Raw genomic sequence first — 19,339 nt, forward strand, 5'->3', positions numbered from 1 at the left:
AAATTGTAGTAGTTTACAAACTTTTCAAAATTTCTCTTAAATGTAATTTTCCCTTTATCTGTCATTTTCAACAAATTACCGTTTTATTCCCATTCAGCCTCTGAAAAACTTCTGTCCATCTGACAGAACATTCATCATCCAAATTAAGGGTTGGCTTATTCGTTCAGTTTATTCTTGAGTATCTGTAACCCAAACATCACCTACATCAACTAATCTGACCATAACAGCCCTAACCCTGGCAGACACAGCTCTCTACTACTGTGCTCTACAAACACAGTGATACAAAGTGTAGAAGAGGCTGTACAAAAACCTGAACACAGATATCTGACTACTCTTCAAAGAGGAGGGAAGTGGTATTCAAAGCACAGCTTCATATCAGATGGATTCTGCTAATTCCTGTTTTATCAGAGTCACTGTGGTTACAGCTGCTAATGAAACACTGTGGGAGGATTCACATGAGCAGCAAATCCACATCAACCACAAACCAACTGTAGGAACGTTCAGACACAATAAAAACTGTCAAACATCCAAAGCTGCTCATTTACACTATTTTATATTTAGTGGATGAGGACATGCAAAAATGCAGCAGAAGCAAAGTAAACAGAGTAACAGAGGTTTATCTCTTTAAGGTAAAATCTCTCACATGAAGCTAAAAGTCCAACCAGGAAGACCATCTCATGCTTATTCCATTTATTCTCTTTGAACTCATCACATCAGATGATGATGCTCTCCTTCAGGTGTGATGAAAACATCAATGTCCTGCTCTCATTTTTCAAAGTCTTCCCCTCTGTGCTGTTCTTAGTTTTCATTTCAATGTCAGATTGATGCCCTCCTCCACCCCCCACATTTCATCAGGACCAGAGTCTTTGGGTCCTTCCACTGAGCTCTTCAGCAGTCCTGCTCCACCACCACATGAGTCCAGGCTCCCTCTGATCTAAACACTGAGGACCGCTCACACATTTCTGCAGCAGCAGGGAGTTTCCAGTCAGCAGAGTTCATGAGTTCACATATTTTCTTTCACAGGGAACTGCAGCAACATTTCAACATCACATCTTCTTTAGATTTTATAATCTTACAGAGATTATAAAAGACAAAAGTATGACTTTGGACGCAGGATTATACAATAGAAAACTTTAAATCTGATGAACCAGCAAAGACAGACTCCACATAGCTGCTGTAAACCAAGAAGAAAACACATGGAGGAAACCTGACAGCATTACTGTATATGTGTGAAACCAACAAGGCAAAACAAGCAAAGAGTAAATATCAAATATATCAGGAAGTGGGGACAAGGAAAGTACTAGAAATTCAGAGGATTAGATAGACGGGGAAGCATCAGAAACATGAGGAAATACTAAAGAGAAGAAAAACAGAGGAGGAACTGTGAATGTGACAACCTGAGAGATTTGAACTAAAGACATGCTGGAACAGTGGGGACGTGATTTTCTCACTTTATTGTTTTGTACAAGAATATTTAAGGAATTCACACAGCTCAGTCAGACAGCATGTGGTCAATATAATGTCACTGGCCCATGGTCAATGAAGCTGATGGAGGAAATTAGAGATGACCTGGAACCTGTGATCAGAACCAGGTCCTGCATTTTTAGCTTCTGAGCTTGATACAAGCAGCAGAAATTAACAGTTGGTCTTCTTTCTTTTATATTCATAATCTTTTGACAAACAAACATTTGTGTTAGTTGAAATTTGGCAACTCAAACTGGTGCTGCTTGAAAGCTAACTCTTGGTCTGGTTTATGTCCTGAGTCCAACACACTGATCATGAAGAAGTTTTGGATTTTTAATGAAGGGCTTTCCCCTGACGCTGCTTCTTCAGGAAATCATCTAATCTATACTTATTATCTGTCCTAATGCAACGTTTACCTGCAGGCCAGGTTTGACACAGCATTGCTGAGCGGCCTCATTCTTCTGCTGTGAGTCAGAAAGAAAATGATCTCTCAGTTCAAACTTTGACACTGGCAGTCCCATCCTGAAGCAGGACACAAACAGCCTGAAACTGTGACCTACTCCAGTATTTCAGGGTTCCTTCCAACTAATGTTAGATAGACTTTAAAAAGCACAAAACTTCCATCCAACAACCAAACACAAGCCCAGGTTTGGTGCAAAAGTGCAAACAGACAGAACCCGTTCCAGGGAAACAACTCTCTTGTCCACCAGGAAAAATCCCAACATAAAGGCATCAAGCTGGGGGAAACAGATGTATCCACCCTTGGGTTATCGCCAGGGCCTCCAACTTTGGCTGCCACCTAACCCACATTGCTCTGGTTGTCTGTGGTCCATCCACTCACAGAGTGCCTGGCTGCAAAGCACGCTCTGTGGAGCCCCTCCCCTGGGCCTGGTCCAGCTTAGAGCCTCAGAAACCCCATCCCACGTACCCAGACATGGTCCACTGGTCAATGCAGCATGGATGTCTTCTGATTTATTCTTAGTCTTACCCCTCACTCAGGACCAGTGTGCATATAGGGACCCTACCAGGGGCAAATTACCATTGAAAACAGAGCTCCTGGTATCGTTTGGCATCATATCCCTCCACCATGATAAGGTGGGGATTCGTGGAGGAACATTACATCAAGTAGTTCCTGAATTATCTCTAAACATGTTCATGAGTTAATCAGTGAAGAAGCAAACATATCACCTGTGTAAAGGAAAGTGAGCCTCATTCCTGTGTTTGTTCTGGCATATTGTGAAACCAGTTCAGTGAGTTTCTTTTCAGGACACTGGAAACCTCCCAAACAGCCAAAGCAAAACCAGTTTGGTCCAAAGAATTCAGCCTTCACGTTATCTTCAAGAAAAACAATTCTAACTAGATTCCAGCTTAGTATAAAAGAGGACCCAGTCAGTCAGTCAGTCAGTCAGTCAGTCAGTCAGTCAGTCAGTCAGCAGGTGTCTCCAGTTCAGGTAAAGTTGAGTCCTTCTCTTCTGAGCAGTCTGAGCTCTTTAATCAGAGGACAACCAGGACTCAGCATCTCTGCTGTAAGTCTCTGATTCTTCATTTCTCATTTGTCTTAGCAGCAGCAGTAGATGTTTCTGTTTGAAGGAGGTTTTTCTTTCATCTGTCACATCAGAGATGGAGAATGTTGCAAAGAAAGAAGACATGAGAGGAACATGATTATTTTGTTTTCATATTGTGAAACATCTCGGGACAGAAATTAAATTATTCCGATTTTATGTTAGTGAAAGTGTTAAGTTTGCAGTACTGTGGTAAAGCTGAGAGGGGTAAACTTGGACTGGTGAAGAGTAGCTGTGCTGCTTGCATACATTTAATCAGAGATTGTTTAACTGTAAGGTGCTGTTTGAGTTAATTCACTAAATTCTATGTTTTTAGGTTTTTCATGGTGGCTAGAAGCTGGAAATATGTAACATCTGAATTCGGTCGGTTAAATCCACAAAGAGCAGCTTCAGCTGATCACAGCCTGGATACAAAGAAACACTGAGTGGAGCTACAGTGTCTCATTTCCAAGTCCCCCACGCTGCCCCACTGCACCTGGGCTTACAGTTTCCCCACCTGCCAAATCTCACGTTAATGCCTGAGTAGGATCCCGTGTATCTACATTCAATAGTCTTCAGGTTTATTAGGCTCAAGTCTTATTATCAATTATTCAGTATCAGCAATACATTTTCTCATTGATATTATTTTAAAAATCAGTCCTGAATAATCCACAAGAAGCAGAGATGATGTGATGTGACACGTTCTGTTCCTCCAGCTCAAAAGGTCCTCTGATTTCTTTCCAGGTCAAAGATGGAGACGTGGACAGACAGTCGGGGTAAAAAAGTATGTTACTGTATAATTCATATTAGATATGTTGATTGTTTGATCTTAGCCTCTTGTAGTAACTTTCAAACCAATAATAATAATAATTACTGCAAATGACTGCATTTAAAAAAAATCAGCTTGTGTTAAAATGATCTGAAGATTTTCCATTTTGTCTCTCAGATTTACCCAGTGACTCAACAATCGCAGTCAAATCGCATCGCCCTGCTGATCAATACTGAAACGTTTACTACAAGTTTATACAAATGTAGAGCTGCGAAAGATGAGAAAGTCATGCAAAATCTACTTCAAACTCTTGGATATGAGGTAGTGAGATGTGGGGACATTACTGCAAAGGTAACTTTTAAAAGCAGAAAATATTTCTTCACTTGCACCCAGTTTTACAAACTGGTTAAATGATCCAGTGACTGATTTGTTCTCACAGATGATCGATAAACCTCTGAAAGAATTTTCTGAACACCCAAAACTGGCCCTCACAGACAGTGTGTTTGTGACTTTGGTGTGTTATGGAGGCACGGGAACTGAGGAGTTTGAAATTGACCAAATCTTTCAGCTCTTAAACACAAAGAACTGTCCTGCACTGAAGGACAAACCAAAGATCATCATTATTCACGCCTGCAGAGGAGGTGATTCTCATCTGTCCTCACACACCCAACAAACAGCATGAATGAATTTACTGTTAATATTTGTTCATTTGAAAAGGTAAAAGATCAACACGTTTCAATAAGTCTGTGTGTTTGTTTCAGTGGGGGAGGAATCGGCGGATTTACTTGATAGAAAACAATTTGTGCCCACAGACGACATCGAATCTCTGTCAGTGAACTCTGTCAAAGGTCCTCGGGCACAGAATGAAAAGGATTTCATCATTTTTCATTCCAGCACCACTTGTAAGTGCACCACCTTCCAATAAGTAACATTTATAACGATCAAACACCGCCTAACTACAGATATGATCTGTTTCTGTTTGCTTGCAGGCACAGGTTCATACAAACATGAAACATACGGTTCGGCCTTTATCCAACATATCTTTGAGGCTGTCAGGAAGCACTGCCTTACAGATGACATTGAGGAAATATTCAGAATGGTAAGTTTGGCAAGTGGAATATATGGAATACACAAATACATACTACAAGAGGTTATCTATCTATCTATCTATCTATCTATCTATCTATCTATCTATCTATCTATCTATCTATCTATCTATCTGATATTAAAAATGCACTCGTAAAGGCCTGAACTGAGCCCACACTCAGAAACACAGGGTCTTGTGTTGCCGACAATAAAATCGACCTCTGTGTGTGGAATCATGTTAAAGTGCAGTCTAACCAACAGGTCATGCAAAGCTTTGAAGAATTCCCATCTGAACAGATGCCAACCAAAGAGAGAGACACTCTGACAAAGCGCTTCTACCTGTTTCAAAGTTAGTGTTACAGATTTTTGATGTGACTTTAAAATTTTGTGTTGTTTTGGGATGACAGGACACATGAGACTGCATGAAATGTTCAGTATGGTTTATTCACACATTTCACACATTATTCACATCGATGAGCGACTGATGGAACTAAAAAGTAAAGATGATGATGATGATGATGAACAAAACAGAAAAGTATCCCACAACATTAATTTCCCAGTGGACAGCTCTGTGTGGCATCAGTCCATATGAGAGACCTCGATGATCCCACATGGCTTCAATAATGAGGTCCAGGCTCTGAGGAAGCCGGTGCATGGCTCACAGTGTTTCATTGTGTTTTCTATCCAGCTATGCTTTTACTGCATTGTCAGTGTGTTTGGGGCTGAAAAATGAAACCATTAACAACCAGAAGCTTTCCTGATGGTACTTTAAGGTGGCTGAAAAATCTGATGGAACTTTTCTGAGTTCACAGTTCACCTGATCGACACAGCAGCTGTCAACAACCATCTATACTCCAGTTATGTTGAGTCTTCCCAGGCACCTCAACCGCTACTCACATCTTGCGTCCGGTGATCTCAATGGGTCACATGATAGAGTGAGGCGAGGTTTCACCATAGTCTCATCCAAAACCTCTGCTGATAATGACCCACACCTTTTTTCATAACTTGGATCTTGTGATGAGGCACATTATCAATAGTGTGCTAATGATCCTCTTAAGTGGACAACTCCCACTAGAGTTTAAATACTGAAGGAGAACCCTCTTCAAAAAACTTAATGGGGTCCAGTCGCCGTTTTCCAAAGCTGCTTAGATTGAATAAACGGTTCTTATTTAACTCTTTTCTACTTGATCTGAGGACGCAAAGTGCTTTATGCAACTTGCCTCATTCACCTATTCTATGTAAGAGCTTTCTATCTAACATGCACACATATTTATATTCTGATGGATGCGTTGAATCCATCAGTCTTCTTCAGTAGTTTATGTAGATAATTACTAAAAGTGACCATCACAAGCAGAGGACGAATGTCAGCACATCAAAGTCTCTTGGTGGCTTTGCTGCTTTCACTCAACTGATATATGAGGAAAAAACAGTTTGAGTTCCTACTTTTGTTCTATCTCATTTAAAAAAAAACATGTAGGTGGTGTGAAAATTTTAATATTTGATTTTAAAAGAGCAATTCTGATTCAAGATGCACCTGAAGAAGTGAAGCAGTGGTCTGCAGGAAAGGAGTCTCTAAACAGGTATGAACAGATCCCTGCCACCTTCACTCAGCCTGTTTGTTTGTTTTATGCAGATGTAAGAGTTACATGAAGTCTTCCCTCTATAACAGTATGAGTGATGCGACGTCCATGTTAGCATGTTGCCAACGACTGTGCTGGTTTGACCCCTCCTCTCCCTGCAGGGTGGAGCCTGATGGCGTCCGACGGGTGAGCTCGGGTCTGAAGAAGTGTAAGTTTGATTTTATGATGATTCTTGGAAACAAAACAGCACAAATCCAACCATCTTTAAACTATTGTGTCGCTCATTTATATCTCTGATATCAGGAGTCACCATCAAAGAGCCGATCAATGAATAGATGATCGATCAATAACTGCAGCTGGATTTATTTGTTCTCTCCATCAGATTCCTATCAACTCACAATCGACCCAAACACAGTATACAAATGGATCCACCTGTCTGACAACAACAGAAAGGTAATGCGTTTGAATGCACAGCAGCCATATCCTGATCATCCAGAGAGATTTGACCGCCCTCAGCTGCTGTGCACAAATGGGCTGACTGGTCATTGTTACTGGGAGGTTGAGTGGAGTGGATATGTTTCTATAGCAGTGAGCTACAAAGGAATCAAGAGGAGAGGACACAGTGATGACTGCTTGTTTGGACTGAACAGTCAGTCCTGGAGTCTGGACTGCTCTTACTCTTACTCTGTCTTGCATAATAACACAGAAACCTTCATCCCCAACGACGTTATCTCTAACAGAGTAGCAGTGTATGTGGACCATCCTGCTGGCACTCTGTCCTTCTACAGTATCTTCTTGGACTCTCTGATCCACCTCCACACCTTCAACACCACATTCACTGAACCTCTGTATCCTGGATTTGGAGTCTGGTCTCATAATTCCTCAGTGAGAATAATGAAGCCAGTCCATGTACACTGCTATCCTCCAACAGAGTAGCAGTGTATGTGGACCATCCTGCTGGCACAGCTTTTCCTCTGACACTCCGATCCATCTCTGATGCAAACAACCTCTGTATCCTGGATCTGAAGCTTGGTTTCATAATTCTTCAGTGAGTCTGTGCTTAGTTCAGTATAAAAACTCTCCTCTGAAAAGCACTGCTAAATAGACCTTTCAGTCTGCACTCAAAAACACTTTCAGATTCATGGATTCAATGATTTAATGTTTTAAACTGCTCTAAATGATTCCTTCTTCATTTCAATCCGTTGAAGATTGAAGCTTCCAGCAACCGTAGAGTGTGAGCCAGGGTACAACCTGGACAGGTCACAAATCTGATACAGGGCTAACATTAACTTTATTCCACTAACTGCATGTCTTTGGACTGTGAGAGGAAGCTGGAGCACGCAGAGAGAATCCAAATAAACAAGGTGAGAACATACAAACTCCACACATGAAGGTGAAGGTGAACTCAGGACCTTGTTGCTGTGAGGTAACGGTGCTAACCACTGCACCAAAGCTCTTCTGACATTGGTCTGAGAAAATATTTTGCACTGCTGATCAGAAAGAGAAATCCCTGCTTGAACAATGTTCTTTGTGTGATAAAGACTAAATATATATTGATATTCAATTTTCTATACTGATGTGCTTTGTGTGAAGTGTATTTCTTCTGGTTCGAGTATCTTAAAATCACTGATACAAAAACCAAGTTTTTCCTCACCTGGAGCCTTTTAATGAGAGCTTTAGATGAGAAATTCATCATGATGTTTAAATTGAATTCAATTTTATTTACACAGCACCAAATCACAACAACAGTCGCCTCAAGGTGCTCTATATTGTAAGGTAGACCCTGCAATAATACATACAGTGAGAAACCCAACAATCATATGAAGTCCAGATATGTAATAGTCATTAACACGATCAGACCCATGAGTGGTTTTAATCTTAGGAAGTTTATACAACAACTTGTAGCACCAACTTTAGTTAAATGAGACTGCACAACATGAAATGCAGACTACAGAATTTCAGTTCACTTTAATAATACTGAATGAGAGGAACAGCAGCTAACTATGTCGTCTACATAAACCTGGAACAGTGTTTCTTGATAGGCTGCTGACACTGCGCTGGTTGCCTGGGATCACGAAACTCTCAGGGTTTGCCTGCTCTCGTTGTACCTAACTGAGGTAGTCTGGGTAAACTTAGGCACAAGATTCACTGGCTTAGTCTGGTGTCCTTGGAGCACCCAGGCAAGGAGGCAGGACTGAGCCACGGGGCAGTCTTCCAAGAGGAAGAGGGAGCATGGCTCCTCATCCTCCGACCACAACCACACCAATGCTGAAGCTGGTTTATTCATGGAATTCAATTCAATTCAATTCAATTCAATTCAATTTTATTTATATAGCGCCAAATCACAACAAAAGTCGCCTCAAGGCGCTTTATATTGTACAGTGGATCGTACAATAATAAATACAGAGAAAAACCCAACAATCATATGAACTGTCTGGAATGCCGAATAACAGGAGCTCTTACAAGCTGGGCACCAGCGTCAAAGCTTGAATGCTGGGTGGCTCACAGTCCGTTGGCCCTGGGGCAGCAGTGATGGTGTTGACCTGGGTGACTGGTGCAATAAGACTGCTGATTAAGAAGGCAGCAACAGACAAACTCCAGAAAATTAATCTGCAGTCAACCAGGGAAGACATGATGGTAGGTCAACACAGACTGACACAGACACTGAGGAATAAACAGCACTATTTAAAACAAACGAGGGTTAGAGGTATTAGGAGAAACAAGAGTGTAACAAGACGCAGGTGATGATCATCAAAAGCAATGAGACAGAAGGTAAAACTAGACAAGCAACTGTCAGCACGTCAGAACCTTAAACTAGGGGAGTTGACACAAGAGGATAAGATTGAAAAGGGAACAAATTAAACTCTGAACCAGGTGAATAAAATTATTGCAAATACTTTGTGTTACAAATGTTTTTCAGAGTCACCTATTTTAATGCAGCCCTTCACACTGACAGTGTAATTTTGCAGGATTAACTAATTTTTTTGGATCAAGTTTGAAATTTCATATTTATCAAATTTCATGATTTTTGCTTGTAGATTAACAGATCGGACCGTTCAGACACTGCAGTACGCAACAATCAGTTCAATCACCTCTTCTTTCTCCTGAGATGAAGCCAAAATGTTCGTTTCTTTCTTTGCGTGTTTAGAAGCATCTGGACCTGCTCATCATCACTCATGTCCACTTCTTACACTTACAGTGCATTTTTGAGGAACACCTTTACTGTGTATATATCAAGGTTATTATAGTTAACTAATATAATCTACATGTGAAAAGCATTTTGGTTAACTAAAACAAAAATAAAAACTAGACCTGAAATGATTTTGTGAACTTGGAAAAAAGAAAAGAAAGACCAACAGTGGAAATGCCCGTAGTTTAAATATTTGTGAATTTGATCAAATGTGTTCAAAACGTGCTTTATGAGGCTTTATGAGGCTTTATGTGATGTTTGCCCTCCAGGCAATAATAATTAATAAAGACTAAAACTAAAACAGACAATGACAGTTAAAAATAAATATTTTTAAAAGTTGAAAACTAAACTGAAATGATTAAACTCAATCTAAAAACTTATTAAACCTACATTGAATTAAAAGTCAAATGTGATGGTCTCTCAGTCCTCTCCAGCTGATTTCTCGGTTTGTTTGCTGTCTGTCTCTCTACTTTAGTTTTCTCTCTCTCCTCTGTCTGTGTTCCTTTGTTGTTGTTTGTGTTCCTGAGTGGGCCTCACCTCAGGTTGCTGCCGCTGGCTGTCATTCTTCACTGGACTGTTGAATTAGAGTTAGTGAAGCCCTGGCTCCTTCTGCTCAGTGTTTGTGCTGCTGCTGATGCTTCAAGATACTTGCTGTGTGTTTCTTCTGTGTAGATTCCTGGTTTCTATCTTCCCAGGTGTGTGGTAAGACAAACCCTGAGTTGAGAGAGTGTTGTGTGGACTCCCTTCCTCCCTGGAGTCCCTGGAGCACTATACCCCTCCAATGAACTTTCCAAATCATATATTGTAGTCCAACCTGCCTACCAACACAAATACAAAAAGTCAAGGTGAAAAAAAAAAACTAACTAGAAAGTACAAAAGTACAGGCAATCTGGCATATACATTACACAGCAAGTTTGCAACACACTCAGCATGTAAAGGCCTTAAGACTGGTGCTTTATATTGTAAGGTAGACCCTACAATAATCAGACCCAAGATCATGACATGTACAGCCGATATTTGACAGAATCTGTCCTCTGTGTTGGAAAGGCTGTCAACTGTGTGTGGGAGCCCCCTTGTGGCGAGAGAGCACAGTTGCACTATTGAGCACATGTTCCAGGGATCAGAGTTTGAATTAACATATAGCAAGAGCCACCTGGCAGACTGACTCAGCAGGGGATGTCTACACACGGTGTGAGCCGTGTGCATCGCTAAAGAACTGTGAGTAGACGTTCCTTTACCTGTTTGTACTTTTCTCTCACTGCAGAGGTGAGTGTTAGAACACAGAAAAGTCTCATTGTGACAAGATTTGATCAGAAAATAAAAACCAAAGAGGAGACACAGAGATTCAGGGAGGAGCTGAGCTGCAACTGAAGAACAGATGAGAGAGAGAAACCTCCACATTCAACAGAGTTCAACACACAGAAGATTCACTTTATTCAACATGTTGATGTTGGACTGTTATGAAACTTCTCTGTTAATCATCATGATTCTAACAGGTACATGACAATCTGCATGTGAAAAAACTTGATCCTAATATTTTAATTATTATTTATGATTTCTTTGTATAAAACACAATATTTACAGATTTCTGTTCCTTTAGGTGTCAGCTGTCAACAACTCACTGCAAGCAAAACTGAAGAGTCCAGTTTGGAAGGCAGCACAGTTACTCTGTCCTACAGATACTCCAGACAAGCAACTGGAGGTGACGAGTTTTACTGGTATCGACAATATCCTGGAAAACCACCAGAGTTCCTAATCTTTAATTTGGGAACACAAACCACAACAAATTCCAAACTTTCTGTCAGAATGGTCGATGACAGAAATGGTCTGAACCTTCAGATCTCCTCTGCTGCAGTGACAGACTCTGCTGTGTACTACTGTGCTGTGAGGCCCACAGTGACAGGAAACACCAAAACTCTGTACAAAAACCTTTGGAGCAAAGACAACAGAATACTCCACAACATCCACTAGAGGGAGCCACACACTGTTACACTTCTCTGGGAGTGTAGACTCCTTGAGAGAATGAGACACAGCTATGATGAAGAACTTTAGCAGCGGCAATAATGTCACATGAGTCTCCTCCTGAGTCTTGTAATTAAAGTGTTCAGCTCAGGGGGAAGTCTGTCCTATAGCAGCAGAGGAGCAGAGCTGGAAGAAACACAGCTGTGGGAACGTTTCTGTTTCAAACCAAACACTCATCTTTCTTTGTTTTGTTTTGCTCACAGAATATTAAGAATATTTTAATAGATAATTTTATCTCTTGCAGATGATTCATTCAGCAGATTACAACTAGAAAACATATTTTTACGGGAGGCTATGATTAACCTGAAGTTGCTCTTTGAGTATAAATGTGTGTGAAAGGGTGAACGAGGTGTGTTGTATGAAGCACTCTGAGTGCTCAAGTGAAGTAGAAAAGTGCTTTATGAGAACCAGTACGCTAAAGCTGATAAATGGAGCAAGACTTGCTTTTCTTGATTTTACTGAAGCTCTTTATAAACCTTTTCCTTCTCAAGACTTTTTTATTTTGTATGAAAAATGAAAATAAATTATTAGCTAATACACACATCTTAATGCCAGGCTTAATAATTAGCCTACTTTAAAAACATGCACATTACATTACATGACCTAAAAGGTGGTGTCAAAGACATATCCACATTCTATGTCCTGTATTAAATATGTTCTATCTGAACATATTTAATACTCACAAAGATGAAAGTTTCCCAAGGCACAAGCATGTACATGAGCTATTTCCTCTTTTATTCCTGCTGAAACATTTGTTCACAACATTACTGGAGAAGATACGCCAAAGACAGGTTCATGGCGAGAGCGCTACTGTTGCTCAATGCATAACACAACAGAGATCATTTGTGATACACGTCTTCCTCTGATCAGATTTCAAAGCCAAAACATTTTAGAATAAATTTACTTACAATATTTATTAACTACACACTTATTTATTAGCTTTATGTAACTAAATCATGTCATGAACTAATTACTGTCTTTGACCAAAAGGCATAGGCACAGTTTTTAATGATATAAATGAATCCCAAAGTGTAACTGAGAGCAGAGCAAACACAGAGCAGAGAGGAGGAGCAGAGATTCAGGGAGGAGCTGAGCTGTTACTGAACTATAGAAGAGAGAAAAACCTCCACATTCAACAGAGTTCAACACAAAACAAACTTTATGTTCCTCAACATGCTGTCATTACATCACTGTGTGTTTCCTCTGATTCTTCTCACTCTCACAGGTATGCTCACCTACACAGGAAACTATGTTCAATTCAAATAATTACTGTAAATTTCGTGTAACTGATTAATAACAGATACTGCTTTTTCTTCAGTTATCAGCTGTGAAGAACTCACTCCAACCAAAGAAGAAGAATTTACTTTAGAAGGCAGCACTGTTACTCTGTCCTATACATACTCCAAAGCTGCTGTTGGAACTGATTACTTCTTCTGGTATCGACAATATCCTGGAAAACCACCAGAGTTACTGATATATCATTTACCATCAGGAGAAGTAATGAAAGAAGAAATCTCTGGACTGTCTGTTAATGTAAGCGCAGATAAAACACTGATGACTCTTCAGATCTCCTCTGCTGCAGTGACAGACTCTGCTGTGTACTACTGTGCTGTGAGGCCCACAGTGACAGGAAACACCAAAACTCTGTACAAAAACCTTTGGAGACAACAGAATACTCCACAACATCCACTAGAGGGAGCCACACACTGTTAAACCTCTGATTCTTGTGTCATTGGACTGATGACAAAGACAACAGAGAAATGAAGCAGTAAAGATCAGAGACAGAGACAGAGCTGCTGTGGAAGCACAAAACTATTTGATTGGCTGAGCTGTTAAACTGGCCCCGCCCACTGAAGTTGAGCTCATCCAATGACATTATTTGTTGGTCATTGTGCTGCAGCGGAAGAACATTGTTCATGTGCTGTCTGTCTGGCTTTAATAACTCCAAAGACATGTTGCTGCACCTCTTTTTGCTTCTATCTCACATTATAGGTGAGTTTAAGAACAGGGATTAAAGTTTAGTTGAAGCTGCTGCATTAAGCAGATATACAGACTGCATTTCACTACTTTTCTTCTTTCTTTTTCCAGGACTCACAGCTGGAGACTCAATCACTCCTCAACAAACTGAAGTCACTGAAACAGAAGGAAAATCTGTCAAACTCACATGTAACTATGAGACAACTTATACACTTCCAGAGCTTCACTGGTACAGACATCATTCTGACCTTCAGGCTCCTCAGTTTATACTCTGGAAAGGAGCCAAAGACTACAGTGGTTCTCAATATATTCCTGATAAACGTTATAAAACCCAGACATCAGATACATCAACTACTCTGACCATAACAGCCCTAACCCTGGCAGACACAGCTCTCTACTACTGTGCTCTAGAAACACAGTGATACAAAGTGTAGAAGAGGCTGTACAAAAACCTGAACACAGATATCTGACTACTCTTCAAAGAGGAGGGAAGTGGTATTCAAAGCACAGCTTCATATCAGATGGATTCTGCTAATTCCTGTTTTATCAGAGTCACTGTGGTTACAGCTGCTAATGAAACACTGTGGGAGGATTCACATGAGCAGCAAATCCACATCAACCACAAACCAACCGTGGGCTCAGCCTGCAGCTGGCAGCATATTTAATCTTTATTTATGTTGTACTTTAAGTTTGTACATATAAATAAAACATTTCAAGAAGCTGAACTATAGTAAAACATAAAAGCAACACAATAACTGAGATACTTTCAAATTAAGCGTTTCATGTTTTGAATTGAAACAATCTGAGCCACCGGAGGACAATCATGATCTACAGGGTGGGCCATTTATATGGATACACCGTAATAACATGGGAATGGTTGGTGATATTAAAGTCCTGTTTGTGGCACATTAGTATATGTGAGGGGGCAAACTCCTCAAGATGGGTGGTGACCATGGTGGCCATTTAGAAGTCGGCCATCTTGGATACAACTTTTGTTTTTTCAATAGGAAGAGGACCATTTGACACATCAAACTAATTGGTAATGTCACAAGAAAAACAATGGTGTGCTTGGTTTCAATGTAACTTTATTCTTTCATGAGTTATTTACAAGTTTCTGACCACTTATAAAATGTGTTCAATGTGCTGCCCATTGTGTTGGATTGTCAATGCAACCCTCTTCTCCCACTCTTCACACACTGATAGCAACACCGCAGGAGAAATGCCAGCACAGGCATCCAGTATCCGTAGTTTCAGGTGCTGCACATCTCGTATCTTCACACCATAGACAACTGCCTTCAGATGACCCCAAAGATAAAAGTCTAAGGGGGTCAGATCGGGAGACCTTGGGGGTCATTCAACTGGCCCACGACGACCAATCCACTTTCCAGGAAACTGTTCATCTAGGAATGCTCGGACTTGGCACCCATAATGTGGTGGTGCACCATCTTGCTGGAAAAATTCAGGGAACATGCCAGCTTCAGTGCATAAAGAGGGAAACACATCATCATGTAGCAATTTCAAATATCCAGTGGCCTTGAGGTTTCCATTGATGAAGAATGGACCCACTATTGTTGTACCCCATATACCACACCAAACCATCACTTTTGTTGTTCCAACAGTCTTGGAGGGATCCATCCAATGCGGGTTAGTGTCAGACCAATAGCGGTGGTTTTGTTTGTTAACTTCACCATTCACATAAAAGTTTGCCTCATCACAAAATCTTCTGCGTGAACTGAGGGTCCTGTTCCAATTTTTGTTTTGCCCATTCTGCAAATTCTGTGCGCCGATCTGGGTCATCCTCGTTGAGATGCTGCAGTAGCTGGAGTTTGTAAGGGTGCCATTAGTGAGTAGCTAATATCCGCCGAAGGGATGTTCGACTAATGCCACTCTCCAGTGACATGCGGCGAGTGCTACGCTGTGGGCTCTTGCTGAATGAAGCTAGGACAGCCACTGATGTTTCTTCATTAGTGACAGTTTTCTTGCGTCCACATTTTGGCAAATCCAACACTGAACCAGTTTCACGAAACTTAGCAAGCAGTTTGCTAACTGTAGCATGGGAGATGGGTGGTCTCGTAGGGTGTCTTGCATTGAAATCTGCTGCAATGACCCGGTTACTGCGTTCACCAGATATCAACACAATTTCGATCCGCTCCTCACATGTTAACCTCTTCGACATGTCAATGGCTGTGAACAAAGAGAAACTTGTAAATAACTCATGAAAGAATAAAGTTACGTTGAAACCAAGGACACCATTGTTTTTCTTGTGACATTACCAATAAGTTTGATGTGTCACATGGCCCTCTTCCTACTGAAAAAACAAAAGTTGTATCCAAGATGGCCAACTTCTAAATGGCCACCATGGTCACCACCCATCTTGAGGAGTTTGCCTCCTCACATATACTAATGTGCCACAAACAGGAGTTTGATATCACCAACCATTCCGATTTTATTACGGTGTATCCATATAAATGGCCCACCCTGTACTTTAGAGTGCTACATGCACTATTGTAAAGATGTAGGTTCAGTATGACATGTTTACATTGATCAGAGTACCATCATATCAAACTTTTACCTGCAGCAGGTCAGTTGGGAGATTAAAGCATATCTTACATTTTTGAACTGAACTCTCCTCTGTGACTGCTTTCACCTATGATCAGTCACAGCTCTCTGCAGCCTTCATCAGTGTCAATCTGTTGTTTCTATATTAGAACTTTACAAAGACTTAATGGTTAGAATGAATACATGACATCACAAAAACAACAGGCACTGATCACTGTATCGATTACTAACTAATGATGCTCTGAGTAAAAGCCTTTAACTCATCAGCTTGAAAAAAAAAGAAAACGCTGACATCATTCATCATTAAAAAGACATTTTCTTTCTTTCTTTTTTAAAAAAACACGGCATCTTTTACAACAACATGCTGGACATCTTTATTCTGCTTTTGTTACATATGAGGGTTGGAAAAAAATGTTCATAACAAATATGAATTGTCTCCAGTTGGCAATGAGATAATTTTAATATTCATTATGTTTTCCATTTGGAGTTTGTTTTTTTTTATCCTCATGATGGCAGTGAAGTGTGACACAGATGGAACAAAACTCACATGATTACAGTTGGAGTGTACTCTAATAAACCTTGAATAATAATAACACTAACCATGAATCCCTTTTTTTCCTAGTTTGGATTCCCAGGTATTGTCTTCTCTAGAAAAATTTCAAGACTATGGCGTCTCATCTGTGTGAGTTTTTCATGTGGCGCAACAAAACACTAATACGTGTGAACATTTTCCCACAGATTTTACAAAGATATGTCTTGATGCATTCTCAATCATCCAGGAAAGTAAATCTCCAAAAGTTGAATCTGTTTATCTGGACGTAGCGTTTTGTGGGAGAAACGTTTCATCACTCATCCAAGTGACTTCGTTTCTCCCACAAAACGCTACGTCCAGATGAACAGATTCAACTTTTGGAGATTTACAAAGATATGGTTTCTCTCCTGTGTGAGTTCTTATGTGAACTAACAAATGACTACTACATGTGAACTTTTTCCCGCATGTGTTACAAGGATACGGCTTCTCACCTGTGTGTGTTCTCATGTGCTCCAGCAAATTACTGCTTCGTGTGAACATTTTCCCACATCTTTTACAATGAAAGGGTTTCTCACCTGTGTGCATTCTTAAGTGCACTGACAAATGCGTACTACATGTAAACTTTTTCCCACGGGTTTGACAAGGATACGGCTTCTCACCTGTGTGGATTCTCATGTGGCGCAACAAATTGCTCCTATGAGCAAAACTTCTCTGACATATTTTACATGAATGCGGCTTCTCACCAGTGTGGATTCTGTAATGCTCTTTTATTTGGGACCTTTTCTTAAAGCTTTTTCCACAAACATCACATTTTAAAGACTTTTTACCTGTTTCAGTTTTACATTGACTTCCTGACATGGGAAGAAAAGACTGCCTTTTATTGTCATAATACAGATGTACAATGAACAGTGTGTATTAAAAAATAGCAGTTTATACAAATATCGGAAAAAAGTAGTGTTATATATTTACAGTGCGGGCTATTGCACATAAATTAAATGTCGCACAGTGGTGATGTTAGTTTAGTTGTAGTCTGTGTATAGAAGTCCTTGAATTGGGGGGGTGGAACTGTGTGGTCAGTGCTTGTGTGAGTTCAGGCTGGTTATGGCTCTTTGAAAGAAACTGTTTTTTAGTCGGTCGGTCTTTGTGCTGATGCACCTGTAGCGCTGCCCTGAGGGAAGCAGGCTGAAGAGGTCAAAGCCAGGGTGGGAGCTGTTTTTGATGTTTGCTGCTCTGCTGAGACAGCAGGAGGAATAAATGTCCATCAGGGAGGCGAGAGGGCAGTTGATGATCTTCTGTGCTGCCTTAACTACACTCTGAAGCCTCGCTCTGTCCGCCTTAGTACAGCTGCCGAACCATACTGTGATGCAGTATCTCAGCAGGCTCTCAATGGACGAGCGGTACAAGGTCAGCAGCAGGTTGGAGTCCAGTTCGTACTTCCTGAGGACCCTCAGGAAGTGTAGTCGCTGTTGGGTCTTCTTGATGACCATTGTGATGTTGTCCGTCCAGGAGATGTCAGCGGACGGGCTGTCAACTTTACGCAATAATGCGAGAGGTGGAATTGCTTGCTTGTTTATTAAAGTGCTTGAAAAGTTTACAAAGCAATGTGATCGGCTCGCGATTCAAACTCTTAAAACATCACAGGCTCTAATGCAAGAAGGGGAAACTCGTCGTGCCGCAGTCAACAAAAACTACGGCTACCCAGCCCTCCTCTCTGTCAAAATCAAACCAGTGAAAGACAGACTGACAACGCCCTCTTAATGTCGCCGCTAGCACCCACGTGACTCCCGTTACACATCACCATAGCAACCAAACAAATGAAAACCCAGTGATCATTAAAATTCAATACATTTAATTATGGCTCCTACAAGGAGAAACGAGCAAAAGACACAGGTAAGCAGATGTGTCATTGGATAATGGCAGGTCATGTATAAGAATCAGAATACTTTCTTAATCCCTAAGGAAATAATGTGGGTTACAGTTGCTCCAAGAAGAAATGGTAAAAATAGTAACAGTAACAGACTAAACTCCAAACAATATATACAATAATATAATATTAATTAGTCAGTGTCAACTGGCATTATCCATTGGCTTATTACCCACCAGTCTACCATTGTTTACAGCGCTGTCGGCCGCTGTCTTTTTCTTTTCTTTTTCTTTTTTCACTTAAATGACCTCGGACAAGAAAGCCTAATTTCTGCTGTTCAGTACTGAAGAAATTTAAACTTCTTAAAATTATGCAAAATTGCAGAATATTGCAGAATATTTTTAAGGTTATCTGCTATACAAAGCCAGACCAGGAAAATCTCCTTCATGTTTTTCTGTGTTTTATTCTCAGTTACTTTGACACAAAGGCATCTGCTGTGATGTTCACAATTCTGATGAAGTCTCACATGTATCAGTACTGATAAATGATCAGAATTATAATATTTCTGACTGTCTGAGGCTAAATTGAATCGAATCAGGACTTTGAGAACCGGAATCGAATGGATTATAGAAATCAGTGATGATACCCAGCCCTAGTGAGCAGCCTAGGCCTGACAGAAGTGGATGTAGCTGTGGGTAATAAGAAAAGATGAAAAGAACTATTGATAACTTTTGTGTTAAGTTAAGGCCTGATCC

General features: G+C 40.5%; 2 protein-coding genes across 1 annotated transcript; one reads left to right on the forward strand and one right to left on the reverse strand.

Annotated features, from left to right (window-relative positions):
- The window catches only part of LOC106097251 (zinc finger protein OZF), a 126,940-nt gene that overhangs the window by 54,504 nt on the left and 53,097 nt on the right, over positions 1 to 19,339 (reverse strand).
- LOC102079862 (caspase-1-like) lies at positions 1,116 to 8,003 on the forward strand. The gene is made up of 11 exons (XM_019363247.2): positions 1,116 to 2,990; positions 3,343 to 3,548; positions 3,750 to 3,789; positions 3,952 to 4,125; positions 4,214 to 4,415; positions 4,536 to 4,676; positions 4,764 to 4,873; positions 5,122 to 5,209; positions 6,389 to 6,440; positions 6,602 to 6,648; positions 6,823 to 8,003. The coding sequence occupies exons 2-11, from the start codon at positions 3,541 to 3,543 to the stop codon at positions 7,374 to 7,376; spliced, it is 1,416 nt and encodes a 471-aa protein (XP_019218792.1). The 5' UTR covers positions 1,116 to 2,990; positions 3,343 to 3,540; the 3' UTR covers positions 7,377 to 8,003.

This window comes from Oreochromis niloticus, linkage group LG18, assembly GCF_001858045.2.
Source record: "Oreochromis niloticus isolate F11D_XX linkage group LG18, O_niloticus_UMD_NMBU, whole genome shotgun sequence".
Taxonomy (NCBI): domain Eukaryota; kingdom Metazoa; phylum Chordata; class Actinopteri; order Cichliformes; family Cichlidae; genus Oreochromis; species Oreochromis niloticus.